The sequence below is a fragment of the Lasioglossum baleicum genome, chromosome 3 (assembly GCF_051020765.1).
Source record: "Lasioglossum baleicum chromosome 3, iyLasBale1, whole genome shotgun sequence".
NCBI classification, from domain to species: domain Eukaryota; kingdom Metazoa; phylum Arthropoda; class Insecta; order Hymenoptera; family Halictidae; genus Lasioglossum; species Lasioglossum baleicum.
The window spans coordinates 9,320,909-9,347,186 of NC_134931.1; the positions used below are offsets into that span (position 1 = coordinate 9,320,909).

Below are 26,278 nucleotides of genomic sequence, written 5' to 3' on the forward strand. Positions count from 1 at the left end.
AGCCTACGTTGGAACCTGCTTGCCAAGTGCTCGAGCTCATTCCATCGTTCTTTATTTCGATTTCCGTCGCGTTCTTCCAAGTGTCTCTGTCCTATATTTTTTCTGATCAGAGAGTTCCAGAGGTTCGCGAAGGCTACGGAAGCGGAGGAATTGCTCGCTCGCTAGACCTACTCCGCCGTTCTCCAGCGCTCATTCAGACTGCTCGATGATAAACGGTGAATAAATATTCAGGTAACGTCCTCTTTCCATTTATAAACGACCGGTGCCGGTGGTTATTTAAATATCCTCCCGGTATCTATTCCCGTCGAGCCGGACGTGGCAGAAGACAAGGTAGCATCGATGCGTTCACCTGGCCGCCTTTGTTCACCTGGTCTGCTCGCTGGGGTGCAGTTACCGGGAATCGGTGAAGCACCCTTTTCGTTGAACGCTCATCGTCGTCTACGACGCGAGCTTTTCGCCCTCTCTTGTCTTTTGTCTACGCGCGGATTCTTCCCGGCGAACGCGTGCGCTATCGCGAATTCCTCGCAGCTTTCCGCAATCAATTCCCGAGGGAACACGCCCCACTCCTGGTCCTCCCTACATCTGGTCAATGGACTCGTCGAATTCGCAGGATTTTTGGCACGCTCTGCCAATCCGAGAACCGTCGAATCATTTTTAATTGCTCCGATGGCTCGCGCCGTTTCGTGCTGCGCTTTTAAGTTCGCGGCGACGACGTCTCGAATTAATTAGGAGCGTCCATTTGAATTCAAATGAGCTCTTAGAGGTAGGCAATGCATTAAACTTCCTATCTCTAGTTACAGTCATTTTGGGAGTCGCTTTTAATAAGTAGACGGTAAACTTTTGTGCGAAGTTTAGTAGTGTCAATTATTTCGTTAGCTCTTCCATCTTCAATTGCATAAAATTCGCTGCTTATCAGTGCATCATTAATAGGTTATTCAGGTCATTAAATTATGTATGAAGAGATTTGTTATGTGGCTGATGAACTGGCTTAATGAACTGGTTATGTGAATGCTTACCTCGAGGAAGATGGATAGTCTTTATTTATTGTTTCGGTATAGTGTTTATGCAGATTCTCTTGAGTAATTAGAGGGAGGTAGAGATAATCGTCTTATTCAACGTGTTCATAAACAGTTGAGCTAACTACTAACTACAGTCTCTTTCGCCAATGTTTCTCAACGTTCTTCGAGCACACTCTGCCTTCTCTTCTCACTGCTAGGGACAGCCCTTTGTTGATATAGGTTTAGCTCCGCTTCTGGCGAACGGGAAGATTGGGGTAAGAAGTCAACCAGCTTTATAATTGCAAACCAAGGTACACCCTTAATAGTGCTACAAGTATCTGGGACAATTTTGATGACAATGTCTAACCAACCGTCTATTAGTACACCGCGGATTTTATACCATTATGAGAAACATACATAGGTAAATATAAAACAATGAAAACATTAATTTAATTAAATTAAATTTCGCAAAATGAGTATTTTGATTATTAATTTAGAAATCTATTTATTAGAATTATGTAAAAGTTAACTGTTTGCACGAGGAATATTTCTCCTGCAGAAAGAAGAACATTCAAAATCTTCGACTTTAGCACGATTCGAGTTCTGCAGATTTTTAAACGCATACGAATCTGCAGTATAATTACTATTGTTACGGCCTCTATTATAGACAATAATAGCGCGTAAACATTAAGGAGTACAGAGTGCATACAATATCGCATAAAAGCGAGCTGCTGCCAGGGGCTGTTTTAAAACCTGACCCAAAAAACCGAGGCTGGGAAACTGGAGTAAAACATACAGGGTGTGCCAAAAGCTGAGGACCCATTTAGAACATTTCTCGAGCAGATACATTAGTAAATTGAATGTTCGCTTATAAGACACTGACATCTGAAGGGTATAACATACACAAGGTATATTCACATTCTCTAATAAAAAAATTCACTTATAATTTCTCAACAGGCTGTACAAGTGGAACAGGAAAAGAAGAACATGCAAGCATTCTTTCCACTTTCAACTATTCTTCCTGAACTAACAAGACAAGTTCATAGAGAGTGCCCATAAGGGAAAGTCTATAGACAGCACACAACTTCTGCTTATTTTCACAATATTTCTCGCAGTCCCTATGTATAATATAATCCATAAGCCCAAATATAAACTCGCAAACATAAGCCAACAAGAGGAAGTAGTTCCCAGACCCATATCTACTGTATAAAAACCTGGTGAAAATGATCTATGGATTACAAGAAGGTAAACCACCTATTGTACACTATACTTTGCTAGGTAGCACCCTCGTATGGGTCCAGAAGGTGCCTAGTAGCCGTTGGCCCACCACCAAGGGCGTCCAAAGCCGGTCCAGCCACGGATCGGCGCGGCGTCCCGTGGCTCGGTTCCCGCAACTTTTTAATTCCATCAAGTGGAGAAAGCTCCTCGCAAGAGTGTTTCCTGGAAGTTCGGGATACGGGAAGCGTCTCTTGCGCACATTCGGCCGCGTTCCCACGGGAGGATCCGGAACACCGAGAGGTGGGAGACCTGGGCCGGGGGTGGGCGTCGAAATGGGGGTGGCTGCGAAGGGGTGCAAGGGGGATGATATGCTCTGTGGTTCTACGACCCAGTGACCCGCTCGATAACGCTGCCAGCCGAGGTCAGTAACCTTTCCCTGCTACAAAATTCTCGAGTGGAGTGTGCACGACCCTTTTCGATTCGGCTGACTGGAATCGACCCTTGATTATGATTGCGATCGCAGGGATTATTACCACTCGAAAGATTCCTCCAGCGTTGTGTTCGACAATCGTCCCCAATGATGTGACGGAACCTTGAAGAAACTGCGTCAGGAATGAACATCATCTTCCTACGTGGCATTTGTTTCCTTTGCGTTGAGATAGTGAATGAAGGAGACACCTCTCTTGTCCTAGGTTTCTTTCCAGGGTAGTTTCTTCGCGTGATAGTTGCTTATAAACATGGTGAACAGAATAGGTGACTCAGATGTTCATCATCTTCTTCAGGATCTCTTTCTGTGATGCGTCTTTTGCGTTGAGATAGTGAATGGGAGAGACATCTTGGTTTGATCCTCCTTTTATAGTTTTTCTATTATCTGCCAAGGTCTGAAGGATCTGAATCTTTCATATGAATATAGCATACAGCAGACATCTCAGTTGTCCTTTACCAAAATCTTTTATACTAGCTTCTGGTGTCTACCAGGTCTAGATTGTTCGCATCACAATAGTGAAGTTGTAAAAGACACTTCAGATTTCCATTATCCTTTAAAAGAAGTCATAAGACTCTGCCTTCTGTTATCTGTTGGCGTCTATCAAGTCTATGTCCTTTGTATTGATAAAGTAGCTAGCAAAGGACTAGATCTCCTTCTCCAGTTTCATTCACTAATCAGCTCTATATCGTTTGAGTCCAGGCCTCAATAAAAAAGACTTCTAGGTGTCATTCGCCTTTTATGAGATTTCCTTTTCCTCCAATTGTCCTCCATTTATTTTCACCAGTTTCTCCTAATTTCATCTGTAGATTTTGAAAATAATAACCATACTCGTTGACATACACCATTCAGAGCTACAAAAGAGTCTGCTAGGCTCGCAGTGCTCATCCCCTTCACTCGCGTCGACGAATCGATGCGGCCGCACGTATGGTAATGGATTTCCACGGTTGTTTTTCCGTCGGGAGGTCGGCGACCGTTTGGCAGCACGATGATCGAGATACTTGGCAAACGTCCACCAAATCTGCTGTGTCTCTCTCAATCATGATCCTCTGTCTCCTTATATTTTGTGTTCTTCTTCTCTACTGTCTCTTTGCGTGTCCCGTTTCGTCTAGCAATCGCTAGAAAAGACGGAGAGGACTCGATCACCCTCGAAACCACCCTCGATCATTCCGGCAATCGTTTCGAGTGATCGCGCGAGGATTATCGCGATGCTACGTGTCACGCGATACACAATCTCCTGCGACAATCTTTTCAGCTTTCCTTTTCGTTTTCGACGAGATGCAAGGTGCTTGTCGATAGGAACATGCCCGAAAAAGTCATTCGTTTAATTAGTATAGTTATATTTGAATCCTTCTGTAATTTCTAATATTTTTGTGGAAAATACTCGAACGAAGTTATGGGGTACGTGTTTCTTGCTGCTTTGTTTCTTGCCATTTTATGTTAATTACTACATATTATACATATTATAATTATGCATGTTTCAAAAATAACGAAAACTTTCACAGAGTTTTAAATTATAATACTGTGTTTTTGTGATATCGTTAGTTGCTGAAGAATCTTTAAAGGAGGCACCTCTCGATTAAGTGCACTGTGTGTGAGAGGTACCAATTTTCAATAATAAATTATAAAAAAAAGAATAACTTGTTCTATATGTATATTTCTAACGCCATTAAATTTTACTTCGTTAATGCATAATTCAAAATATACAGGGTGGTCCACGCAACTTGCACACATATAATAACCAAAAAAAACCTAAAAAAAAAGTTTTGAATACAGGAGTTGCATGGACTGAAGGGGTACATTGTGTAGTGTACTTATTTTTTTACAGGTGGACGCGTAAAGGTCATATGAAGGTCAACTTCGATTTTTTAAATAGAATGAGGTATTTCTTAATACATCAATCGATGCAGCTGGACATTCGTTATAAAAAAGTACTAACCTACGCATGTCGAAAAGTTAGTAGTTCAGGAGATATTTCAATTTAAATAACTCTAAAACACCATTACTGTCGTACTAACAAGTAACACTACCCAACTAATACTCACTGATTTGAATTTCTTAAACACCGAAAAATATTAAATACATACGTGTTTTTTTGTTTCGGCTAAATACGCTTTTTAGAGGTAGAAAGCACCCCTCATCCACTGGAGATGGAAACGTTTGTGGCTAATTATTTCTTAAAGAATTCACATTTTTTCTATAAATTTGAGCCTATTTTCCCATAACGTCTGATTTTTTTCTTTTTTAGGAAAATAACGCAACAAATCAATTCTGAAGACAGATTTAGAGTCATCGCATAAAATTACTGATTATATGATAGATACAGGATGCGCTCAAGGTCCGGAAACTGAATTATCAAGGGAAATTCTTAAATGAAGACGCACTTTGCGTGTTAGTCGGGGGTGGTCAGGTGTGCGGATGATTATCAGGTGAATAGACGCATAACGAGCAACGATCACGTTCCCTTGGATGATCTGGATCAGGTCACCGATACGCCGCGCAATACCTGCCTGTGCTCCCAGCATTTTTCTGCGTGGTGTAATATCGCGTTGCAAGGATTGCGACAGGCCAGACTCACGCACACCGAGTATTGATTTCGAGTCCCGCTGGCAGTGCTGCCACGATTCCGCGTCTCCAGAACTAAAATCTCGGATGAGGGAAGGGATCGGGGTTCCAAAACTTCAGCCCTTCGCCGCCCCTGGCCAACTCACCGCCAAATTCTCCGCCCTTCCTCCTGATCTTACAACAAGATTTACTAATAATCTTACTTACATCGACTCTGCGCCTACAATCGTATTTTGACTATGTGACTTTTCACACTTTGTTCACGCAATTGTCTTTCAGGCTCTGACATATGCCTAAAAAATTTTCCTATATTTTTCCTTGTCTTTAGAAAAATATGCAATCATTTTCATATTGTTACCTTAACCTTTTTGAGGGGTATAAAATACATATGATAACTTTGGGTTAATAAATTAATATGGAATGGTCATTTTGTTGAGGAAGCTTTTACAAATTGAAAGGTATCTTTTTAAAAACTCTTGATCAATGGATCAATGCAACAACGTAGAATATGTATATGTAGATTCATCCACTATACTAGAATGAATCCTCAGATAAAACTTCGCTTATTCTCTAATTTAGATGTATAATTTTTTATTTTCTTACAACGATGTTGTAATTTGATTTTGATTATATAATTGGTTAACTTAAAATGTCGAACAAAACTAGATGAACATTAATTGAAAACGCCCTTCATTCGTCAAACTATTTTTAAGGAGCCTACGAAGATAAAACACTTCTCTTAAAGTATTAACAGATACGTTCACAATAATCGGAACTTTGATTCCGCGTACAGAAAGAGCAACCCCTTGAAAACGGCTATAAGCAAAAGTAATTAGGTCAAAGTGAAACAGAAATATAATGGAAGTGTACCATGCCTTCAATTTTCTAAAACATTATAATTCGTACATATAAAGCGTACGGCGAACTCCGCGAACTGGCTTAAAATTTCACAAAATTTGATTTCTCAAGTCATTTTCTAGTGCAACGAACAGTTTAGAAGTTTCCCCGGTTATGAAACTACGACGCGACGTTTCCATTCATTCCGTCGCGTGATTAACGCGGCAACTTGGATCGAATTCGAAAAGCGACGGAAAGACGTATGGCCGAATACTTCGGGGCATTATTCACCGGGGAAATTTCGTTAGCCGGATCATCGAGCCTGACTATGAGACTATAGAGATTACGTGAGCCAGGATTTATCCCTCTTAATATTCACGCCATCTTGATGCGACCTACCCGAGGCGTTTTGCGACGAGTCCGCCGAAGATGGTAAGCCTTGCGCCATGTTCCCGCGAGCAAAAAAGGCACTAAAGAGCCTCGGATTTCTTTAAAAGGATCGCTGAAATCGGGACAGAGCTACGGATCCGGCGGCGGCCGCTGTCTTCAAATATTGCTGAGCAACACTCTCGGATAGCTGGAGAAAATAAAAACGGACCGCTCGGAATACAGATGCTAACCGAGTTGACCTCGCCGAAAACGTCCTCCACGTAAAATAAAAATTAAAGGGGCTCTGGCCGAAGCTTTTTGACCCGGAATGAAAACTGGGACAGCGGATTATCCTTGCCTGACGGCTCCACGAGAAAATGATCGTGCACGATCGTTAGAGAGAGAGACTGCATATTTTATCTGTCTCTCCGCGAGGAACCACTTGTTACGAGGCTGGAAAAATCTGGCTAGCTGGTCGGACTGTTGACGATACTTACGTTCGTTTTAACCTTTAATTATTTGTTTCTTTACTTTGATTCTTTATATTGCAGATTAATTAAACGTGTATTTCTGATTATTACACTCCAGATTTTTACGCAGGATAAACATTTTCTAAAACTATTGTCTAAAACAGAGATGAAACAAAAGTGTACTTTTATTAACCTCCAAAAATATATTTGACAATATTGATAAATAAACAGTCCCCAAAAACATCACAAACTATACAGTTATAAGTTAATTTCTTCATAGTTTTGTACTTCATCTGTTCATTTTTGTCGCCAGTTCACAAAAGCTGTGTTCAAAATAGAGAAGAAAGACAATGATGAATGTATAGCATAGTATTCTAGAAACTCGATATGTGTTTTCACAGAATGAATCTGATTGAGAACTTGTTACGAGGCTGGAAAAACCTGGCTAGTTGGTCGGACTGTTGACTTACGATCGTTTGAACCTTTATTTATTTTTGTTTCTTTTCGGTATATTCTTAACAGTATTCTTCTGTCATTTCTTTAAGCACACCTTAAGAGTATACCAGTGTACCGATCAGATTCTGCGGTTCACCATGCATATTATCAGACTCCGGATCTTTACACACATTAAAAAATCGTTTACATTAATTGTATGACATTGGGGCCAAAGAGGACTTTCTTGCTTTAGTGGTTTTATTAAGATTTAAGAACCGTATCGATACTCTTAAATTCTTGGAATATCTGTATGATTTGAAATTACACCCATTCAGTTTGGGCACAAGTGCATAAATTCCACTGTCTACATATCATGTACTGTATTTCCTTAGTAACTATTCATGCAATCCCTTCAATAATTTTCATAAGTTGATGATATTATATCGACTAACTCACGGCTGAGTTACGGTTTGTCGAGCCGTAACAGCATACGTACGGATAGAATTTTCAAACTCGATTTTCTCGAAAACTAAGCTTTAAATGAAAAAATTTTATTGCATATTTTGTTCTTATTTTTTCATAACGAACCACCTCCTGCCCACTAGTACATGTTATTCGGCCGCACCCTGTATATATATATTTTTTAAATATTTTTGCACTAATATATGGACATATTTAAATTCTTTAACCCTCATCCGTTCCTCGTGTCAATTTGACATAGTTTTCCCGAAATAAATTACACTGTTCTGTTATTTGTAGGTGAACTTATCCGAAACTTCGTGTCGTTTATTATTTTAATGCGAAACACATAACCGAAAAACCTAAGATGTGAATGTTAACTCATCAATTTGAATAAAAAAACATCGAAAAATAACTGTTTACCTTGTTACTTCATCGATCTTTTACCACTGTGTGAAGACACCGAGGAACAGATTCAGTTTGTGAAATGAGGGACGGATAAGGGTTAAATTCTTCTACTGTTTCAACCATTAACAGTCGAAAAATGCCAGTACCACTATTCTGAATTAACTACCAACAAATATGTTGTTATCTAACCAATTACTACATATTTAAGTATTGTATGAGGTATTATATCAATTTCATGTCCATAAAATGAAAAAAGAAACACATAGAATGGAATTAGTCTACGTCGGAAGAAATGTTTAATTTTCGAGATACAACAGCTGCGACTTCAAAGGATTAAATATTGTGTAATTATGTAAATGGTTGTTTGTTATAAATACATCAAACCCATTGTCCAGTGACGTTGCTGTAGCACAAACACGCAATCTGTTGGAACGTGCAGTACGTCTGTATACACGTGGACAGTAGCGTAAATAATAATCGTGTTGTCAGACATCTGACGGTGTCCGTCAGCTGGCAAAATCGTAAAATCGTACGTCCCAGTGCCGGCTATTTTCGCTCGAAAGCCTACCAAGAACGGTCCCGCGATAGCGGAAGCTCTTCGGGGTTCGCGTAACGATAACGTTATGCCCACGTGCCGTCGAAATGACCGTCTAATACAAGGCTCGAATGCGAAGTATATTTAACCGGGGCCACAGTCGACGAGCATGCGAGTGTTACGTGTCTGTTATGCTCCAAGTTGTTCCTACGCCACGCTGTCGAAACTTCAAAAGAAAGTTGTATGTTGCCGCGTTGGTATTTACGTACGGGTGATTGCACCGCGGTTGCTAAAAACGGGCGGCGAACTTCGGACTTTCATGGTGTCTTCAATTTATCTGTTTATTTTACCCCGGGCTAGCGACGTTTATGGTTGTTTCCGAATTCTTATGTAGGAACTTTTTTCCGGTTTTTTGTTGGATGGTAGTTTGCGATTGTTCTGGTGGAGGACGTTGCAGACTGAGGGTATAGTGAAACTATTAGAAAAAGTAGGATGTAGTTCGAGAATTATGCTTCTTTGGGTGTTTTCAAATCATTGCTGTTTTTAGAAGAATATTTTCTTTGAATAGTAAAATTGATACCGTGAAAAATTCAATTCAGATGAAGCGGAATGCTCGATTGACTTTCGACGCCGCGCTATGAGATCATTGGGTTTAAGAATAATTGTATACTATCCTAATTGAATTGGAGCAACGTTGGATGTAAGGTCTATTAACTTTTATTATTTTACCATCAAATTCTGCTCTCTTGTAATATTTTCATTTCATATCATCCAACGTTGTTCCAGCCAAAAATTCAATAATTAAATTGAATGGCAGGATTTTGCAAATTTTACAACAGAATTTGATGGGAGGACAATATATACTAATTGTGGAGTATACACTAACTGGAATACTTTAATTTTAGTGTTAAGAATGAACACGTTTATACGAATAAATACTGTACCTTTCTTGTATGAATGCAAGAGGTGTGAGTATATAATACAAGCTAAATCCTATTATTATTATGAACTACTAAGACCGAATCGCGTGTAGATTGTTTAAAAAATACAGATTTTGATTTACGTAATCAGTGAATGAGCTTTGGTAGTACGTCTGACGCTAAAAGCAACAAAGAAGAAAGAAAATGTCTACGTAGACTGTGCACTTTAAGAAAAAATAATTTTACTGATATTTCAAATAATGTTTGCACTATATTATTAATAGTATTTATACTAGTGCAGATTCTTATTCAAGTCCCTCTTGTGACAATCAGTTCTGTACATTTCTGTACATTTCTCAACATTTCTGTACATGCATAGAAGTAAGAAGTAAGAAATAGAAATGCATAGTCTGCAAATTGTGTAAAAAGCGCATAAGAAAAGATCTTTTAGAGTACATGTTATGAGAGGTTAGAGCAGTTCTTGGGACAAAGAAATAGTATTATAGGAATTCCTGGCTTACAGAGAACTCGACGTTCGGAGAAATTGACTTGGAAAAGCGATCTGATACACGTGTATCCGAGCATAGCGTAAGTAGAAACGGCGAGCGATGAACAGACACGCGAGCCAAGACTGATTCAATAGCACCAGCGCGGCGCTCTGTTGAAATACTAACTCGACCTCCTTGAAAACTAGGCATCTACGAAAAATTCGATTTTACAGTTCTGGTCAATTATGTCATATAATGCAGACGTTCTTCTTCTGTCTTCTTAGAAATAATTCTTTATATCAATAAACAAAGATTCCTCTCCTTTATATTAGTTCTTATGCTTTATTAGTTTCAACGTTGTATTTCCATTTTTAGTATTGGGTCACAATTTATAATATTAAAACAGCAATTCGTAAATCAAACTAACCCTTAACACTCGAATGGTGACTCTCAGGCACCAGTAAATATTGCTGTACCATTATTGAAACTATTGTTTATGTTATTAAATATGATGGCGTCTAATCAATTGCTGAACACTTAAGTATTGTATGAGGTATTATATCAATTTCATGTCCATAAAATGAAAAAAAAAATCGTATAGAATGGAATCATTCTAGGTTGAAAGAAATATGTAAAATAGCTCCGACTGAAAAGGGATAAAATTGAATTCTTCAGAAGTCCAAGGAAAATAATATTCCACCTAATTCCACTTTTCCCAAATACAATTTATAAAGATGGAAATTAGTATAAATTCATTAGCAAAGTCTAATTTCGACAATTGTAGTCATTGCTTGGAGCACGTTCATTTCTTTTTCATCGTCCACAAAATTCTCTCATTGTTTACAATCTCAGTACGACTTCGAATACTTTTCCTTCATTATTTCCATGCATGTAATAAAATTCTCGTCAAATTTCTCATCCAATGTTCAATTTTAGCAATCGCAGTTACCTCCGCGGCCCCATTAATTCTCCACCATCGTTCTCCGGATACTTACATCACCTCGAATCACGTCTCCGTTTCGAAAACATCCGTAATCCCTATTTTTAAACCATGGAAACGTGATCGCGAGAGATAAAGAGCCACGTGTCGTTTATGCGTGCCGCGTTGGTCGTTTCGCGGTGCGAAGAACGCAGTCATAAAGGCAATTATCCCGGGCGGGGAATTGTCCATGCGTCGGTTTAAAGGCTCGTTTCGTCCCGAGGATCTTAAGAATCCGCTGCTGGTAAGAATGTACTCACTTTGCGTTCTTTGGCAGTGTGCCAGAGACAGGACTGGTGTGCGTCGGTGTTAGGCAGAGAGGTGGGTTGTTCGCGTTTTGCGGAACCAGGGGTTGCCTCGCGTGGGCCGGCGACGTATGCGATCCGTATCCATCCGAATTCAGCTGGAATAAAAAAATTAAAGGATTCAGTTAGACCATTTTTTGAAAGACAAACATTTTTAGAGATTCTTTCCTAAATTATTCCCTACTCGAGCGATTATTTCCTGTTGTATTAGTCAATTTGACATAAGCATCCACTTTCTGTTGGCATCTTAATAGTTATCACTCTCTGGCAAACATCTTTTCGTATCGTTAAAAAAATATAGGAGATATTTTGCATTTATGTAAATGTCAAGACATACTGTACATTTAACATACATGTTGTACATACTTACATATAAATTTATGTAATGTATTTTGTATTGTTCTTTCATTTTCGAAACTTGATAGTAGCTGTATTAGCTGTTCTATCATTGTAGACATTTTGCTTCTAATTCCAAAATAATATAGTATTCAACCCTCTATTCAAAATAGAAATTGTCTACATCAATTGCAAGAGAAAAAAGTTCCATTAAAATTGATTTCTGCTTTTGATAATTCTACTATCATGTTCTGGATGTAATCAGAATGCATAAAACCCGCAGTCTATTTATAAATCATAAATATCTAGAAGCTCACAGTCCAGTGTTAAGCTTCTACTCTGCAATTTTTATTAGAATGAATTACTTGATCGTATGGCACTTTTTGGAGATGATTACTAGGATGTCAATGCATTAATTACACCTAACAGGGATTGATCTATGAATTCTTTTTCATTCGGAATGCTCATTCGTTCCACTGCGGTGCTCGCACGAAAAATTGTTGGCGTCTGCCACTCCGAATATTGGCTCTGGCTCCAGGCAAAAAAAGCACACCATTTTTTATCTTGACATCTGCGGATAGCTCTATCCGTTCCACGAGGGAGGGTAGTCATTCAGCAGGAAAAATATTCGGTCGGCTCGGTAAGCTAATCGATTCTTCTCTGTTCCACCCCCCCTAGACGGGGTAAAGCTAAGAGGTTGTCGCGACTAACGAAACTTTCGGTGTATGGGGGATGGCGGGACCGGGGATACTTGGGGGGCTTCTTTGTAGACGAAGTTTACGAGGCTCACTAGCCAAGTGTCCAACACCAATTTTCATAAATTCGGCATGCCCGCGGTGTCAAGGGTGCCCGCATAGTTCTTGCCTGCTGCTAGCCGGATAGGCTTGAGGGTGGTGAAACTGAACTCGAAGGTCGTTGCACAGACTTTATGGGGTGGCGCGAAGTTTATATGGGTTCTTTAGGAAACTAAGGATCGCTTCTGACGCGGCGGGTGTTAAAGGTCTACTGGCTGGTCAAAATAAACTATTTTGGATTCTTTATGTTGCAGATATTGGAGTCGCGAGACGCTTTTGTGGAATGTTGTTTGATGGAATCATTGGACATACATTTCTGATTATTAGATTCTAAATCTTTATACATATAGGATAAACATTTTCTAAAACAAAAGTGTACTTTTATGAACATAGAGGAAGAACATATGTACAAGAAGTACCTCCAAAAATAAATATGTTTGAGACAATTCATAAATAAAGCAGCGAATGATCCCAAACCTCATCAATTATACAGTTAGAAGTAAACTGATTGTGAGTAAAATGAGGTAAAAGAGATTAAAAGAGTTTAACAATGTCGATATACTATTTTGACCATATCAAAATTATTAATGAGCAAAATAAATTTTTACTTAGCTCCTATAGATTGCAATTGATGTATAAACATTTTATTTTGCATAAAGGTTCGCAGTCTAGTTATAAGTTAATGCCCTTATAATTTTGTACTTCGTGTGTTCATTTTTGTCGCGAGTTCATAAAATCTGCGTTCAAAATAGAGAAGAAAGACAATGATGATTTTACATCACAGTATTCTAGAAACTCGACATGTTTTCACGTGTGTGAATCTGATTGAGGTTCGTCAACGGACATCAAGTACAGTTTCACGGTGTTTAGGGATTCAGATCGGATCAGAAGAGGTCCTCGAGATCTCGTACCTTGACAACTGTGCCGATCAGCGAGTCCGGAGGCATTTCCGGTGGGTCCGGTATCACTCCAGGGTTCGTGTGTGCAGGGTAATCGTTGTGCAGATTGGGCTCCTTGACAGGAGTACCGTCGAGTCGTTCCATGTCCTGGGCGTCAGTCGGTGTCCGTTGCAAGTAAAAGCGCTGCGTCATCTCGTGGAGATACGGGCACCGCTGCATCTCTTCAGACTTATGGATTTTCGATCGATCTGCTAAATACAAAATCGATTAGCTCAAATGGATCCAAAAACAAGCATAGTTGGCCCCGTGGGGCATTGATTTGGCCCCTGGACCTATGGAGCCACGCCTATTAAGAGGCAGCGGAGCCACGTCTACCTGAGGCAACTAGACAAATTTTGAGGATTTTTAATTTTGTGACCCAGGCGAAAGTACACGATTTGTTGTGATTTAGAGTAGCGACTAGGTTAGACCAAAAATATGAATCATTGTCATTTAGTAGACACGGATCCACGCCAACTGAGAGGTAGCGGGGCCACGCCTACTCAGAGGGAGCGAGATATATGTATAAATTTTGAGGATTTTTAATTTAGTTATTTATTACAATTTAGACTAGTGACTGGGTTAGACCAGCAAGAAGAATTTGAGGAGGCTTTTTAATTTTGTTACCTAGAGGAAAGTGGATGATTTATTATGATTTAGACGATTGCTTAGATTGGACCCAATTTACGCATTACAGTTAACCATTATTACTAGTAACACTCAGGATTTTTCTTCTGCAAGGAACACAAAGTGAATCTAGCAACTGAATCGAATTATAACTCGATTGTTGTTAAAGATAGAAAAAAATTATGTATGGTTTAACAAGCAGCATCGACCTATAATGTAATTGTTTACGGAAGTGCATAGGCGCGGTTGATTAGCTTGCGGATTTTCATGCAAAACAAAAATGTTGTCTTAATTTGAACCGATAGGAATTGAATAGAAATTGATCTCTCCCTCTCAAGTGAAATTTCAATAGAAAATAATAATAATTTCAAATTCCTCAACATCTTTCATGTTTCGAACTCTTTTTTATCACAAATGCATGGAATCCACAGGCTAATAATTAGCAATTTGAAGCTTGCTAGGGTCTCTTGCAATAGTAGCGAACACACAAAAACTGCTTGAAGATTCAAGCTCAATCATCAGAGAATCCATCTCTAGTTTCTGAGGAAGCTGATCGGTTCAAAGTTAGACGACGAAGAGAAGAAGGATATTTGGGAATGATAAGACTAATCAGTGCTCTTGTGAATAATGCATCGAACTGCCACGCCGTGCCGGTCGATTCTTCCCCTTTCTCCGCGGAGGTTCGAGCACGATCGATCCTCTCGAGATCGAGACTGTAGCTCGGTAATGTTGGTCATCGTGTACGCGACAATCGAATCGAACAGCGGGCAAAGCCTTCCGTGTGCCCACCCTCTCGGGATTACAATCTTTTCGCGTCGTTAAGCTTCATCGAACGCGTCCCCGTGCTCATGGTTCTCTAACACGCTTCCTCTCTTTCACTCTATTTTACTCTCTCTCTCTCTCTTTCACTCTATTTTACTCTCTCTCTCTCTCTCTCTCTCTCTCTCTCTCTCTCTCTTGCTCTCTTATCTTTGCAGACACCAGTTTTTCCGCTGTGAACAGTGAACAGCCACACCCCTTCCGGCTCACTTCGTCTTCGCTCGCATCGACCTGTCGAGGTTTTTCTTCGGATTTTTCTCCGGGAAAACTGGGGCAAAGGTTTTTCGAACCCCGTCGCAGGATATGATTCAATCTTTTCGATACTCGCAGCGATACGGTATTTTTGTGAGAGAATTTGCAGATCGATGGTCGAGTGAAATTGTGTCTATTGAGTCCAGAGAAGCGAAAGTCAAATAAAGCTGCAGGAAATTTAATTCGATTTTCGCAGGAAGTCTGCATGATTGCAAGTTTATTTTACAGATTTACGTAATGTCAGAAGTTTGTAATGATATACTTAAGCATACACAGATAAACTACACTTGTTAGACGAAGAGCTGTCTTAGCCAATTTTCAAGTTTTTTTGTAACCCTACATAACTAAGCTATGTGTGGAAACATGAATATATAGACGCTTTTTAGTTAACAACAAAAATACTTCACCTTCTGACGAAACAGAATAAGTGAACTTTAAAATTATATTTGGTATTAAATTGATTAACTGAAGCATTTGGTGGATCTTCTGATGTCAAAAGATTCAAATGTTCCGGTTGTCATTTGTACGAAAGATTTTTTACGAAACCATAAATTGAGGTAATAGTGTCAAAAGTTTTATATTTTTAGAAAAACAGAAAAATTATTAAACGATTTAAGCTATGTATAAAATACACACTCGAGTCATCAACAAAACGATTCAATTATGTTGATCTACCAAAGTGCACTATTTTGCAATATTGTCGAAAGGTCACAGCTTTGTAAAAATAGCATACAATATATAATGGTGACACTAGTACACTGAATATCACCTGCCACCACAGATATTTCCAAATATAGGAACTGGTTAATTGATCTTTCCTGGGTTTTAATTAATAATGTATTAAGAGGAAGAGCTTTCTCTCATGTTTTAAGAAGTACTCTCTCCACAAAGGGGTAAGTAAAAGTAAACCATAAATTACACTCCTTTCTTAAAAATGTCCTTAAGCTGTAAACACATAAAACACTGCAATTCAGTTACTAATATTCTTTGCATCTGAAGCTTTGTGTCTTTAGAAGAGCTGTGTTAACTTCTCTGAAGATCACAAAAAATCACACAATGTCTTTAAGTAACACAAATCCAGCTTGAAATCCAGTAATAACAATGCCAATGTTTATAGATTTATAGCACCGTCGAATGTAAAGTAACTATATCTCGATAAATTATAAAAATAAAAATTCTAAAACCGGTTGATCCGGTCGTTAGACAATACAGTCCTAATGAATTGAATAATTATAAATCAAGTATAAATATTTCGTTCCCATTTCAATTATGTACAGTGAATCACAGTAATATTCGGACATTTTTAAAAGGACGATAACATTTTTAATATCAGATCTTTCGACTTGGATTGTTTTTTAGAAAACTTGATGAAATTTTCAGAATATGCATAATTAACACAGATTTATAAAAATGTATTTAAAAAATTTTTAATATTGGTCCACATAAAAAAGTTGTAAACAACAACTATTATTATTTTCTTTGTAGTTCCGACCAATTGCAATGTTTTCAAACATTTTTTTCACATGTTGTAAACTAATTGCTCTGACTTCTAAAAAATCCAAGTCGCATGATATGATATTACAAAAGTTATCGTCGTTTTAAAAAAGTGTCCGAATATTTCCTTTATAATTCTTCAGCACGAAAAACCGGTCCCTCGAAAAATCCCTTCTCACATAAACCCTTAAGCAACGCCCACACTTCCAGCAGCTCGGTAGCGCGCCTAATCACGCCGATCGTTTCTCGGGGATGTAAAGTCACCCTTCGAGAGGGTTGATTTTGTTTCACTTCCGGCGTCGACAAACACCCAGCTCACTTGATTCAAGGGATCGATGTTGGCCCTGGGAAGGGCGCGAGAAGTACAGAGTTCATCGTCTTACAAGTTCGACTTACTGGACATGGCGTCGTCCATTTGAAGCAGATCTCGAACGGTCAGCCCGATTTTTGATTGATCCGAGGAATGACGACGTAAACGCGATCGGATCGACACTGGTTCAAGGGGAAGTCTCGATCCTCTCGATCCTCTTTGCTCGCGCTCTCTCCCCATAGCCAGCGATCGCCAAACATGGCGGTGACCGCTAGTCACATGCGTTCATCATCCACGCTCCGCGGAACCTGACGAGACTGGAAAGCGAACGAGAGACCACGGAGACGAAGCTGAGCAGCCTGTTCAGGTCTGTTTTTACCTGTAACAGTCGTGTGGCGCTCTCGTTCGATGGGGGACAGGAGATCAAGCGAACCGGGACTTCGCGAGATCAAGATCGCCGCGATCCGAACAGGAAATATTTGTAATGACGCTCGATCGAGAATCCAGGTTGGGATAGTTGGCAGTCTATCAGGATCTAACGTGGTTCTTTCTTTTCCGCGAACCGCCGCGTCGCCGCCGCCTGACGTGTCTGCGATAGCGACTTAATCGTTTTGCTCCGATGCATGTAACGGGTGGCAGCTAATTTCAGATACGCCCGCAAACAGCCGATAACATCTGATTGATCCTGAAAAGAATTCTTACGTCAAACGCGATTTTTAGAGATTGCACACTTTTGTACCGGCTTATTACTTAAAGTACAGAGTACCGAGAAGTTTAATATTGCTCGCCCTTAGATGATATCGTTGCGAAATCTCTGATAAGGGCAATGGAGTCTTAACTTTGATCTTCGCGAAGTTCGCCTGGAAATCGAATTTTTATCTTTAGCGTTGGTTTCTGCCCTTTCGTTTACTGTTTCTTCTGTTTGACTTTTTGGTAAATTTCTGCAGATGTCATATTGCAAAGCAGGGTTATCGAACGATTTTTATCATTGGATTTTGTTAGAACAATACTGGAAGAGAATCGTGCGATTTCAATTTTTTTTTGTGGGAGACGATTTTCTTTGAATCTGGCCACTGTTTATAGTTCAGAGGTTGAATGTTGGGAGTACGTTTAGCAATCTTTGAAGAGTGTAAACAAATTTTTTTTTACTGTCAAAGTCTCAGTTTCTCCTCAGAAGAAACGACCTACCCTTCGTCTATTCACAGATGACGTGAATTCCGGAATTTTTGACAACAAAACTAAGAATTATAGGAGTTAAAAATTTTATGTTATATATGTATTTTGGTCAGTCTTTAAAGAATGTAAATAAACTATTTTCTGGTGTAGAACTTTCCTGTCTACCCTGTGCCCTTTCACAGAAAATTCAACTTTCGGATTTTTTGAAAGCGAAACTAAACATTACACGAACTTTAAACGTTATGTATAGATTTAGCCATTCATGGCGAGCATGACAAGTTTTCTTATCCAGAAATAACGTCTCTGTTCAAAGTTATGATTATTCAACGACAGCATCGTGGACATGCTCATTGACCAAGTAAGCAGCAGGGACGATCGAATATTAATGCGAAGGTTGATCGATTGTCTACAACTTTTCCGCGAAAGGCCGAGCCGTCATCGGGGCACTGTTACATCACGTGACGATCCATAATGGATCCGCGATGTATCTCGATTGACCGATACACGTGTTCTGTTCGCAGACTAAACACGTTCACTCTGACATCTAAATGCAGCCTACAAGCTAAATGCGTCACGTGTCTATCTTCAACGACAGCGGGGAGGCAAAAACAGCTGTCCAGATTGACTCCTCGCGTCGTTTCCGATCTATTGATTGACATTGAACCGAGGCAGGCACCCCCGGGGACTGTCGATGAATCTCCGACAAGGTCTGTTTGACTCTGTGTGTCTGATTCCCCTTGGAGACTTAAGTTGACCGACAGAGAAATAAATAAAACCTATAGCTACACGAAACCTCGTGCTCTACATCTAGATTAACTTCTTTCTTCGACTACATATTTGCCAACAAAATATACGATTTGCTTCGGTTCACCCTTGTTAGACTCTCAAGGTTCGTGTCTGATAATTAAAATGGGCCACGGTGTTCATGAAACGTGCAGGTAATCTTTAAGAATGAATCTTTTGATATACACATTTTATAATGCTAATAGAAATCAATGTTGCACAAAATGGTTTGATAAATTCTCGACTGGAAAATGACATTTTACGATGTCAAGAAAATATGAAATATTCAGGCCATTTTCGATGTACATTGTTATACTGCGAATAGAAATGAATGCAGTGGTGTCTACGCTTGAAAATGTTCAAGCTGAAGGATAAAAATAATTTTAAAAGTCAAACAATTATAAAAATCGAGAGTACGTACTAAGGATTGAATTGGATGAATATTCTAGTCGACATTAAGACATGTTCGATTTTTTAGTAGCATGTTCACAAATTTAAAAACACAGTACAATAAAGGTTGGCGCACACTGTTTTTACTTTCGTATATGTAGTTCATAGTTCTATGTTTTACATCAGGCATGTGCAAATTTTTGCTCGATCGGCGCTATCGGCTGCTTCCGCCACAAAGGGCAATATAGTAAAGGGAATCAAAGGAGCGCAGAAAAATCTGAGAGACCAAGAGTCGCGGGCGGAGAAAGGGTCGAAGAAGAAAGCGTTTTAATATAAGGAGGTTCTGGAACCGTTTAATATTTAATTCCGCCGGCAATAAACGTCGAATGAAACGTATTATAGAATTGGGTCGCCGCGCCGAGGGAGAAGCTGAATGAAAGCCTTGCGCGCGGCAAATAGAGGGAAGTGGGATCGATCGGAGAATAAATTTTTCATCGTTGGCCCATTGCTCGGACCAGATCGGCGTTTCATGGGCAAACGGGAGATGGATGCGAGAGGTGGATGCGAGGGATCGATTCTCGAACACACGGGGCTAAATGGCTAAATGGGTCACTCACCAACGCAGCGCAGCGCGCGAGTAATTAGCGGGAGTAGAGAAGAGGGTTTACGTAAGAACGACTTGTTGTACGTTTTTGCCAGTAATGAGCGTACGACGAATCAGATTTCCCGGTTATCTCGTTTCTGTGGAGGGGTGTCGATCGTCATCGGGTAGCACGTGATTAACTGGGTCGCTACTCGATGAATACTCGATTTCGAAAGGCACCCCTCCACCGGCGTTCTGATACACTCAACAGTTTTTCAGAACTGCACGAAGTAACGTTGATGCACAGCTACTATTTGCTGTTGGATTCATTTGAATAGCTTCAACAAATTCCGAGAAAAAACCGGATGAAGTTACAGGCTGAAAATGGCGGTGGTGCGTTCGGCTGAATCTAAAATTTTGAAAAAAATTGACGCTATAAAGCTAACTTACACTTATAATTTGCTTTTGGATTTGTTCAAATATCTTTCATGGTTCTCGAGTAGAAAACGTGCCAAGCTGGACCAGCATACAGAGACACCCCCATAGATACTATGCTGAAAATGGCGGTGGTGCCACTATGTGGCTTAACCTAAAATTCTAAAAAATACACGAAGTAAAGCTGACTTGCACTTATTATTTGTTTTTGGATCCGTTCAAATACCTTGCCTAGTTTCGGAGAAATGATCGTCTAAAGTTAGGGGTAGTGGTCCGAGACTCGAACGAGATTAGAACGCAAGGATCGGTTCGGTTTCTCGTATACCCGAAGAAAACAACCGGCGTGTTTTAAATAGCAGCGTAACGGAGCCAACGCACCTCGAATTCACATTGTTCTATATTTAACATACGGTTGTTGCGGCAACGTTGCCGCAAGGGAAAAATTATCGATCATCGAGCGCCGTTGCGCGTGAAGTAAACGTTGGCTACGGTTATTTATAACGTTGCGGGGGAACCGATGACATCGTCGCGAACAATAAATAATCCAGTGGATGCGCGTAGGACTGGTTCCTTGGTAAATGGCGTTTTCTGGCGCGGAATTATTGCTGTTTAAACTGGAGCAGCTAACACGATCCCAAGTAATGTGGTTCGCTAAAATATCTCGCTTTCTCTGAAATCGGTTTGTCGATGATGAGGATTAAATATCGGACGATGGAAATTGGCAAAGCTTATTTTTGGGATGAATATGTGAATTTTATCGGTTATTTCAGCATCGAGGATTCTAAATCGTCTGTCTGCTAGAAGGTGATGGTGTTCGTGGGTTCATACTTTATTGGCGACGCGATGGGTGAAACGAGAGAGAGATTTTGCACGAAAATGTATCTTAAAATGGAAATAAAAGTGATCTATATATATTTACAGCTTCGTGTAGAACTTTCAGACTTAAATGGAGACGAATACTAGATAGTTAGTAAAAGGTTCATGTAACATTCTGTTTATAGTCCACTGAAGTCGACAGCTCAGAAAAGGAAAATTCATTTAATTAAGATTCTTGTGAATCTGTTCACTATAATGTGAATCTGCATGAACGTCCTATGTTTGATTCATGACTAGCGTAGATAGCGGATGCTTATGTAAATGACTTTGTAGATTGATTCAGAGGAATTTTAATTGAATAGATTCGTGTTTTCTTGATGGATGATGTCCGTAGAGCAAAAATAAATCCAATGAAGGCTGTTGTTACTGCACGACAATTTTTCATTCATTTAATCTTGAAGTTCTTTTGAAGCAACAAAACACTGTGATTAAAAACAAGTTCTGCTACTCTCTTATCACTGATATTCATTTGACAATATTAAGGAAACACGACGAGCCTTTATAATTGAATTTCCTGAAACTGGGATTAAGATTAACTTCCTTTCCTTTAGCAATACTTTAAACAAACAAAATAATAGCTAAACTAAATTCTACTAAACATTGCATGTTACTATTCTAAACAATTTTTCTACGTCCACAAATGATCCAAGAACCACGGTCTTACTACTAGACAGCATTATTGTCCATCTACTTGTTACTTTCAACAAGTAGAATCAGTACGCACTGGACAGACACGCTTTCCTCTAAATGAACCATACTTGACGCAAGGATCAGTGACATTTTGACGACTGTACCAGCACAAATCACTCAATACACGCACGGTGGTAGCAACCCAAGCTCAAACAATCCAAAGAAGCGTCAAGATAGTCTGGCTAAGGGACACAATAGCGGTCGTTTAATAAATTCGCGTGTTCTTCGTTGACGGAAGTTCCGTGGCGTTCCTGAAAGCCACGGTTGCCTTTCATGATCGCTGGAAACGCAACGCAGGTCTTATTTTTAGAAGTCGTTGTCAATAACGTATTACGATTCACGGGGGACGCAACGTCGACGGAAAAATCGGGCTGATTTCTCTCTCTCTTTCATCTCTCCCTTTTCGCGATTCGAGGAGAACAATCGACGAGAAGGCTGACGGTTCATCGACGTCGCCACGTGTAAATGTTTGCGCGCTGCCTCGGAATAAATTACGGTTACGAGCCTCGGCTTTACAACCGCTTCACGTGCGCGCCTTATCTTCCGGAGCGATTTGCGTCCATTTTTACCGCGGATTTAACACCGTTTCGGCGAAACGCACAGAAACCGCACCGATTTCCTCTAGAGAGAGGAAGTGCTCCGGTTTTGCAGTGGTCCGCCCCTGAATTCGCGAACGACAACGCTAATTTTCGGACTTCCTTTTTTACACGAAATTACGCAAGAACGGCGTTTCATTAAAGACTGCAAACTGGCGAAAACGCGATCTTTCGAAACTCGGCACATTGAAATTCATAAAATGATGCTGTTTTTAAAATGAGAGAGAATTTTGGTCAACGTCAATTGTTTATATTGACTTGGAGATCTACAATTTAATGATAATTTTAAGAGGTTGAGGACGATAAAACATTTGAAATAAATTGAATACAGCTAGACGCACGAGACCTTTGTCTTTTGTAAAATGAAAGAAAACGTTTAAAGTGTTAATTATCTTCAATAATAATTTCGACCTGCAGGAGCTACATGGACATTCGTTTATAATTCTAATCAACTGGGAATAATACAACGGTATTTCTAAATTCTTTAAATGTTCTTCATATTTTCTTATACTAGTCTATTGATATTGATTGCGTTCCTTCAAGGGTGAATACATTTTAGAAGGCCCTACAAATGCCCTATATTCTCAAAGAAACCTGAATAAAATTCAATGTTTCTCACAACTAGTATCAACAAAACCAAACAAAGCTGCACTGAATTCCATCGAAGCATGCAATTCAAAGTTCTACGAAGATTTTCACTCTACGCAAAGTACCGAAGTTTACAGATCCGCACAGAAAGAGTTCGTACACAAGATTTCCCACCGAGAGACGCGCCCCTAAATGGCGTTATCTGTCGTTCCCGCGGAAAATTTGGAAGCTTACGCGAGTGGAGAGACAATCCTCCGTTTTCTCCGGTCGCGTTCTCTATTTCTGGTTGCCATGACAAAGGTCACGAAATTTCCCCTTCGCGGTGCAGGAAATTGCAGTCGAAAGGGTATGTAGTAATAGGGGAGAAGAAAGGAGTATCTCGACTCGCGATTCCGAGTTTCTCAACCAGAGAGAAAGCGAGAGAGGGAGAGAGAAGAACGCAGGGAAAAGTGTAGAAACGAGAAGGGGTGGCAACGACACACGGTAACGTCTTGCGAATGGGACAAAGGGAGCGTCAAGGGAGCGTTGACAAAGGGAGCCGGCCACTATTTTTAACGCGAAAACACGGGACACAAATCGACACAAGGCTTGGACGACACAGATTTCAACGACGACAGACTCGGTAGACAACAACGTTAGAGCTGCATTTTAACACTGGACATCGTCAAAACGATTTTACAGTCTGCATAAAACCGAAGGGCACACAAAATTGTAAGTCCTCTCTATTTTCTTTCATGAATTTAATAGATTGTAAACATGTCCGGTTATATTCAATAATCGTACCATTTGTTAATCAAATGATGGATTGTATCAATTGTAAAATCATTAACTATAAGTGGCTTCTATTATTACATGCACTTGCAGTGAGTCACAACTAAGTCGCTAGAATTAGATCGTATTTATACTTCCAACTGAATGTATCCATTTTACAACGTAATATTTGAAACCATAGCGGTTTAATTTCATTTTTGTCAACTCATTGGTGTTAATAAGAAGATGAATAAATTGGATTGTAACATAAATTCGTTCAGGTTCTAACATAAATATGTTCTAATCTCAACGGTTTATTCAGTTGTATAAAATCATGATTGCAAATGCAAAAAGGAGATAACTGTGATTAAATAAAAACTACTTACAACGATTTTATAATTGATTGATCGTATTTCGAAAAGGAAGATACTGAAGATAACCAAAAGAATTTATGTTACGAGCTAATAGAATTTGTGGAAATAAGACACGTTAATTGGTTAAAAAGATACATACAGTCTTTTCTTGAATACAATGTAACTTTGCGATGTGCAGAAACAACCAGGTGCTAGTTATAGGTGAATGCACCACGAAAATACATCGAATGGCAGCGAAAGGGAACACCGATGGAGGAAAAAACACGATCAATCGTGTTCGGAAGCCGTTCGAGGAAAGGGGGTGGCGTGACGCGTCCGCGAGAGCACGAACCACTCCGAAACGAGTCCGCGCGAGGGTGGATTCAACAAGTGCAGGACCGGCTTCCACGGACTAACGGCACAACGAGGAGCAAGAAAGAGAGAAGGGGACGCGAACGGCCGCGCGCGATCAACAGGACGCTCCCGTGATTTGTTTCGCAATTAGGGGTGTTAAGGTGGTTCCCCGGTACAGAGACCCCTCGCGCTATGCAGTTTCGGAAGCACTTTGTTATACAGCGGACGCGATTACTAGATTAATCTCTCTGCTGGAGCCCCATAGGACCGCGCTAGGAACGCGAAATGTCAACGGGATAACCGTTTATCCTACAATTAAGGAGCTTAAGGTAGAGTCTACGGTTCCCGGGTCTCCTTGTGGGAATTTTTGGAATTTGTCGAGGATTAGAAACTTCCTCGATGCACTGGGTGTTTGATGGGCTTATGACGTTTGTTTCAATGCTGATGGGTTGAGGTGATGTGGGAGCTATTTCGAGCACTGTGTCTGTTTATTGGATTTTCTGGAATCGGTTTGGGGTAGTGTGGAAAATAGAATGAGCAGAGGGATATTCGTCTATTCTGGTGTTGATGGTTTGGCAATCTCTGAAGTGGCTTTTGAGGAATGTACAATTGTTGGTACAATTTTTGGAAACTGTTTGTTATGGACTAAATACGAGGACGTTTAAAGCGATGTTCAATTATTTTACTATTAATAGTTTGACAATTCATAAAGTGTCTTTTGACCCTTGGCGCGATTTTTAGAAATGGTTTATTATGAACTGGGACCCAGAAAGATGAATAAAATGTTCATCTATTTCATGATTAAAGGTTTAACAATTAAAGACCTATCAGACTTTAACACGGTTCTCGAGTATTCTGTCATTTTGCAAGAGTTTTAGAAACATTCCACCTTTTATGTTAAGGGTGAGAAACGTGGAAGATCAACAGCAACACAATTAGAGGTTAACAAGCCTTCATAATGATGTCCTGACACTGTTTCTTTTCACAAACATTTTGAAAGTGTTTCGTTAAGTGTAAGAAACGTGAAATGATCAACAGGACATTGTTTTGTGTTATAGCTGAGGGTTTTGCACCCTCTGAAGCAATTTACAGACACTGTGTGTTTGCAAGCATCTCGTAAACACTGTTCTAAGGGTTAGAAACACGAGCAGCGCCAACATGATACAAAAAAATTTATGAAATCAATTTCCGAGTATCTATTGCCAAGATTTCTTTTAACACAGTTAAAGCGTTTAGTTACAATCCATCGCGTCTTCCAATGTTTTCGTTCAAACATTTAGTCGGGGGTTGTAATCGCGTCAGCTCAACGGGCCCCACCGGCTGCCACAATTAAAACACCACCAAGTCCAGTTACCGAATCCCTTCGGATACGAGGAACAGATAAGAAGCACTTTGTAACCGGATATTCACAACAACATCGCGACAGTCACGGTCGGAGGTGTATACAACAGGTAAGCGAATACTCTAACGAAAGGACAAACATTACACAGGTATCCACTACGGAACAAAGGAGAGATATACGACCAACAAAGAAGTCACAGGAAAACAAGAAGATAGACAGATAGAGATAAAGAAAGAAAGGTAAAGAGACACGGGGGGAATACAAGGAAGAAAGAAGGAGAACACGCTGCGTGTACACAGAGAACAAATTAAATCCGAAAATC

The 26,278-nt window shown here is 39.8% G+C and overlaps 1 protein-coding gene across 11 annotated transcripts in view; it reads right to left on the bottom strand.

Annotated features, from left to right (window-relative positions):
• Otopla (proton channel otopetrin-like a) overlaps positions 1-26,278 on the bottom strand; it is a 75,073-nt gene that overhangs the window by 23,963 nt on the left and 24,832 nt on the right. For 4 of the 11 annotated variants that reach the window (XM_076420616.1, XM_076420617.1, XM_076420611.1 and 1 more), the window contains exons 2-3: positions 13,512-13,747; positions 11,426-11,568 (exon numbers count right to left, since the gene is read on the bottom strand). In XM_076420616.1, coding sequence (XP_076276731.1) covers positions 11,426-11,568; positions 13,512-13,718 — 350 coding nt within the window. In that variant the 5' untranslated portion in view covers positions 13,719-13,747. Of the gene's footprint in view, positions 1-11,425; positions 11,569-13,511; positions 13,751-17,126; positions 26,272-26,278 lie in introns of those variants that run through there. The other 7 variants (XM_076420614.1, XM_076420615.1, XM_076420609.1 and 4 more) reach the window with 5 other exon arrangements.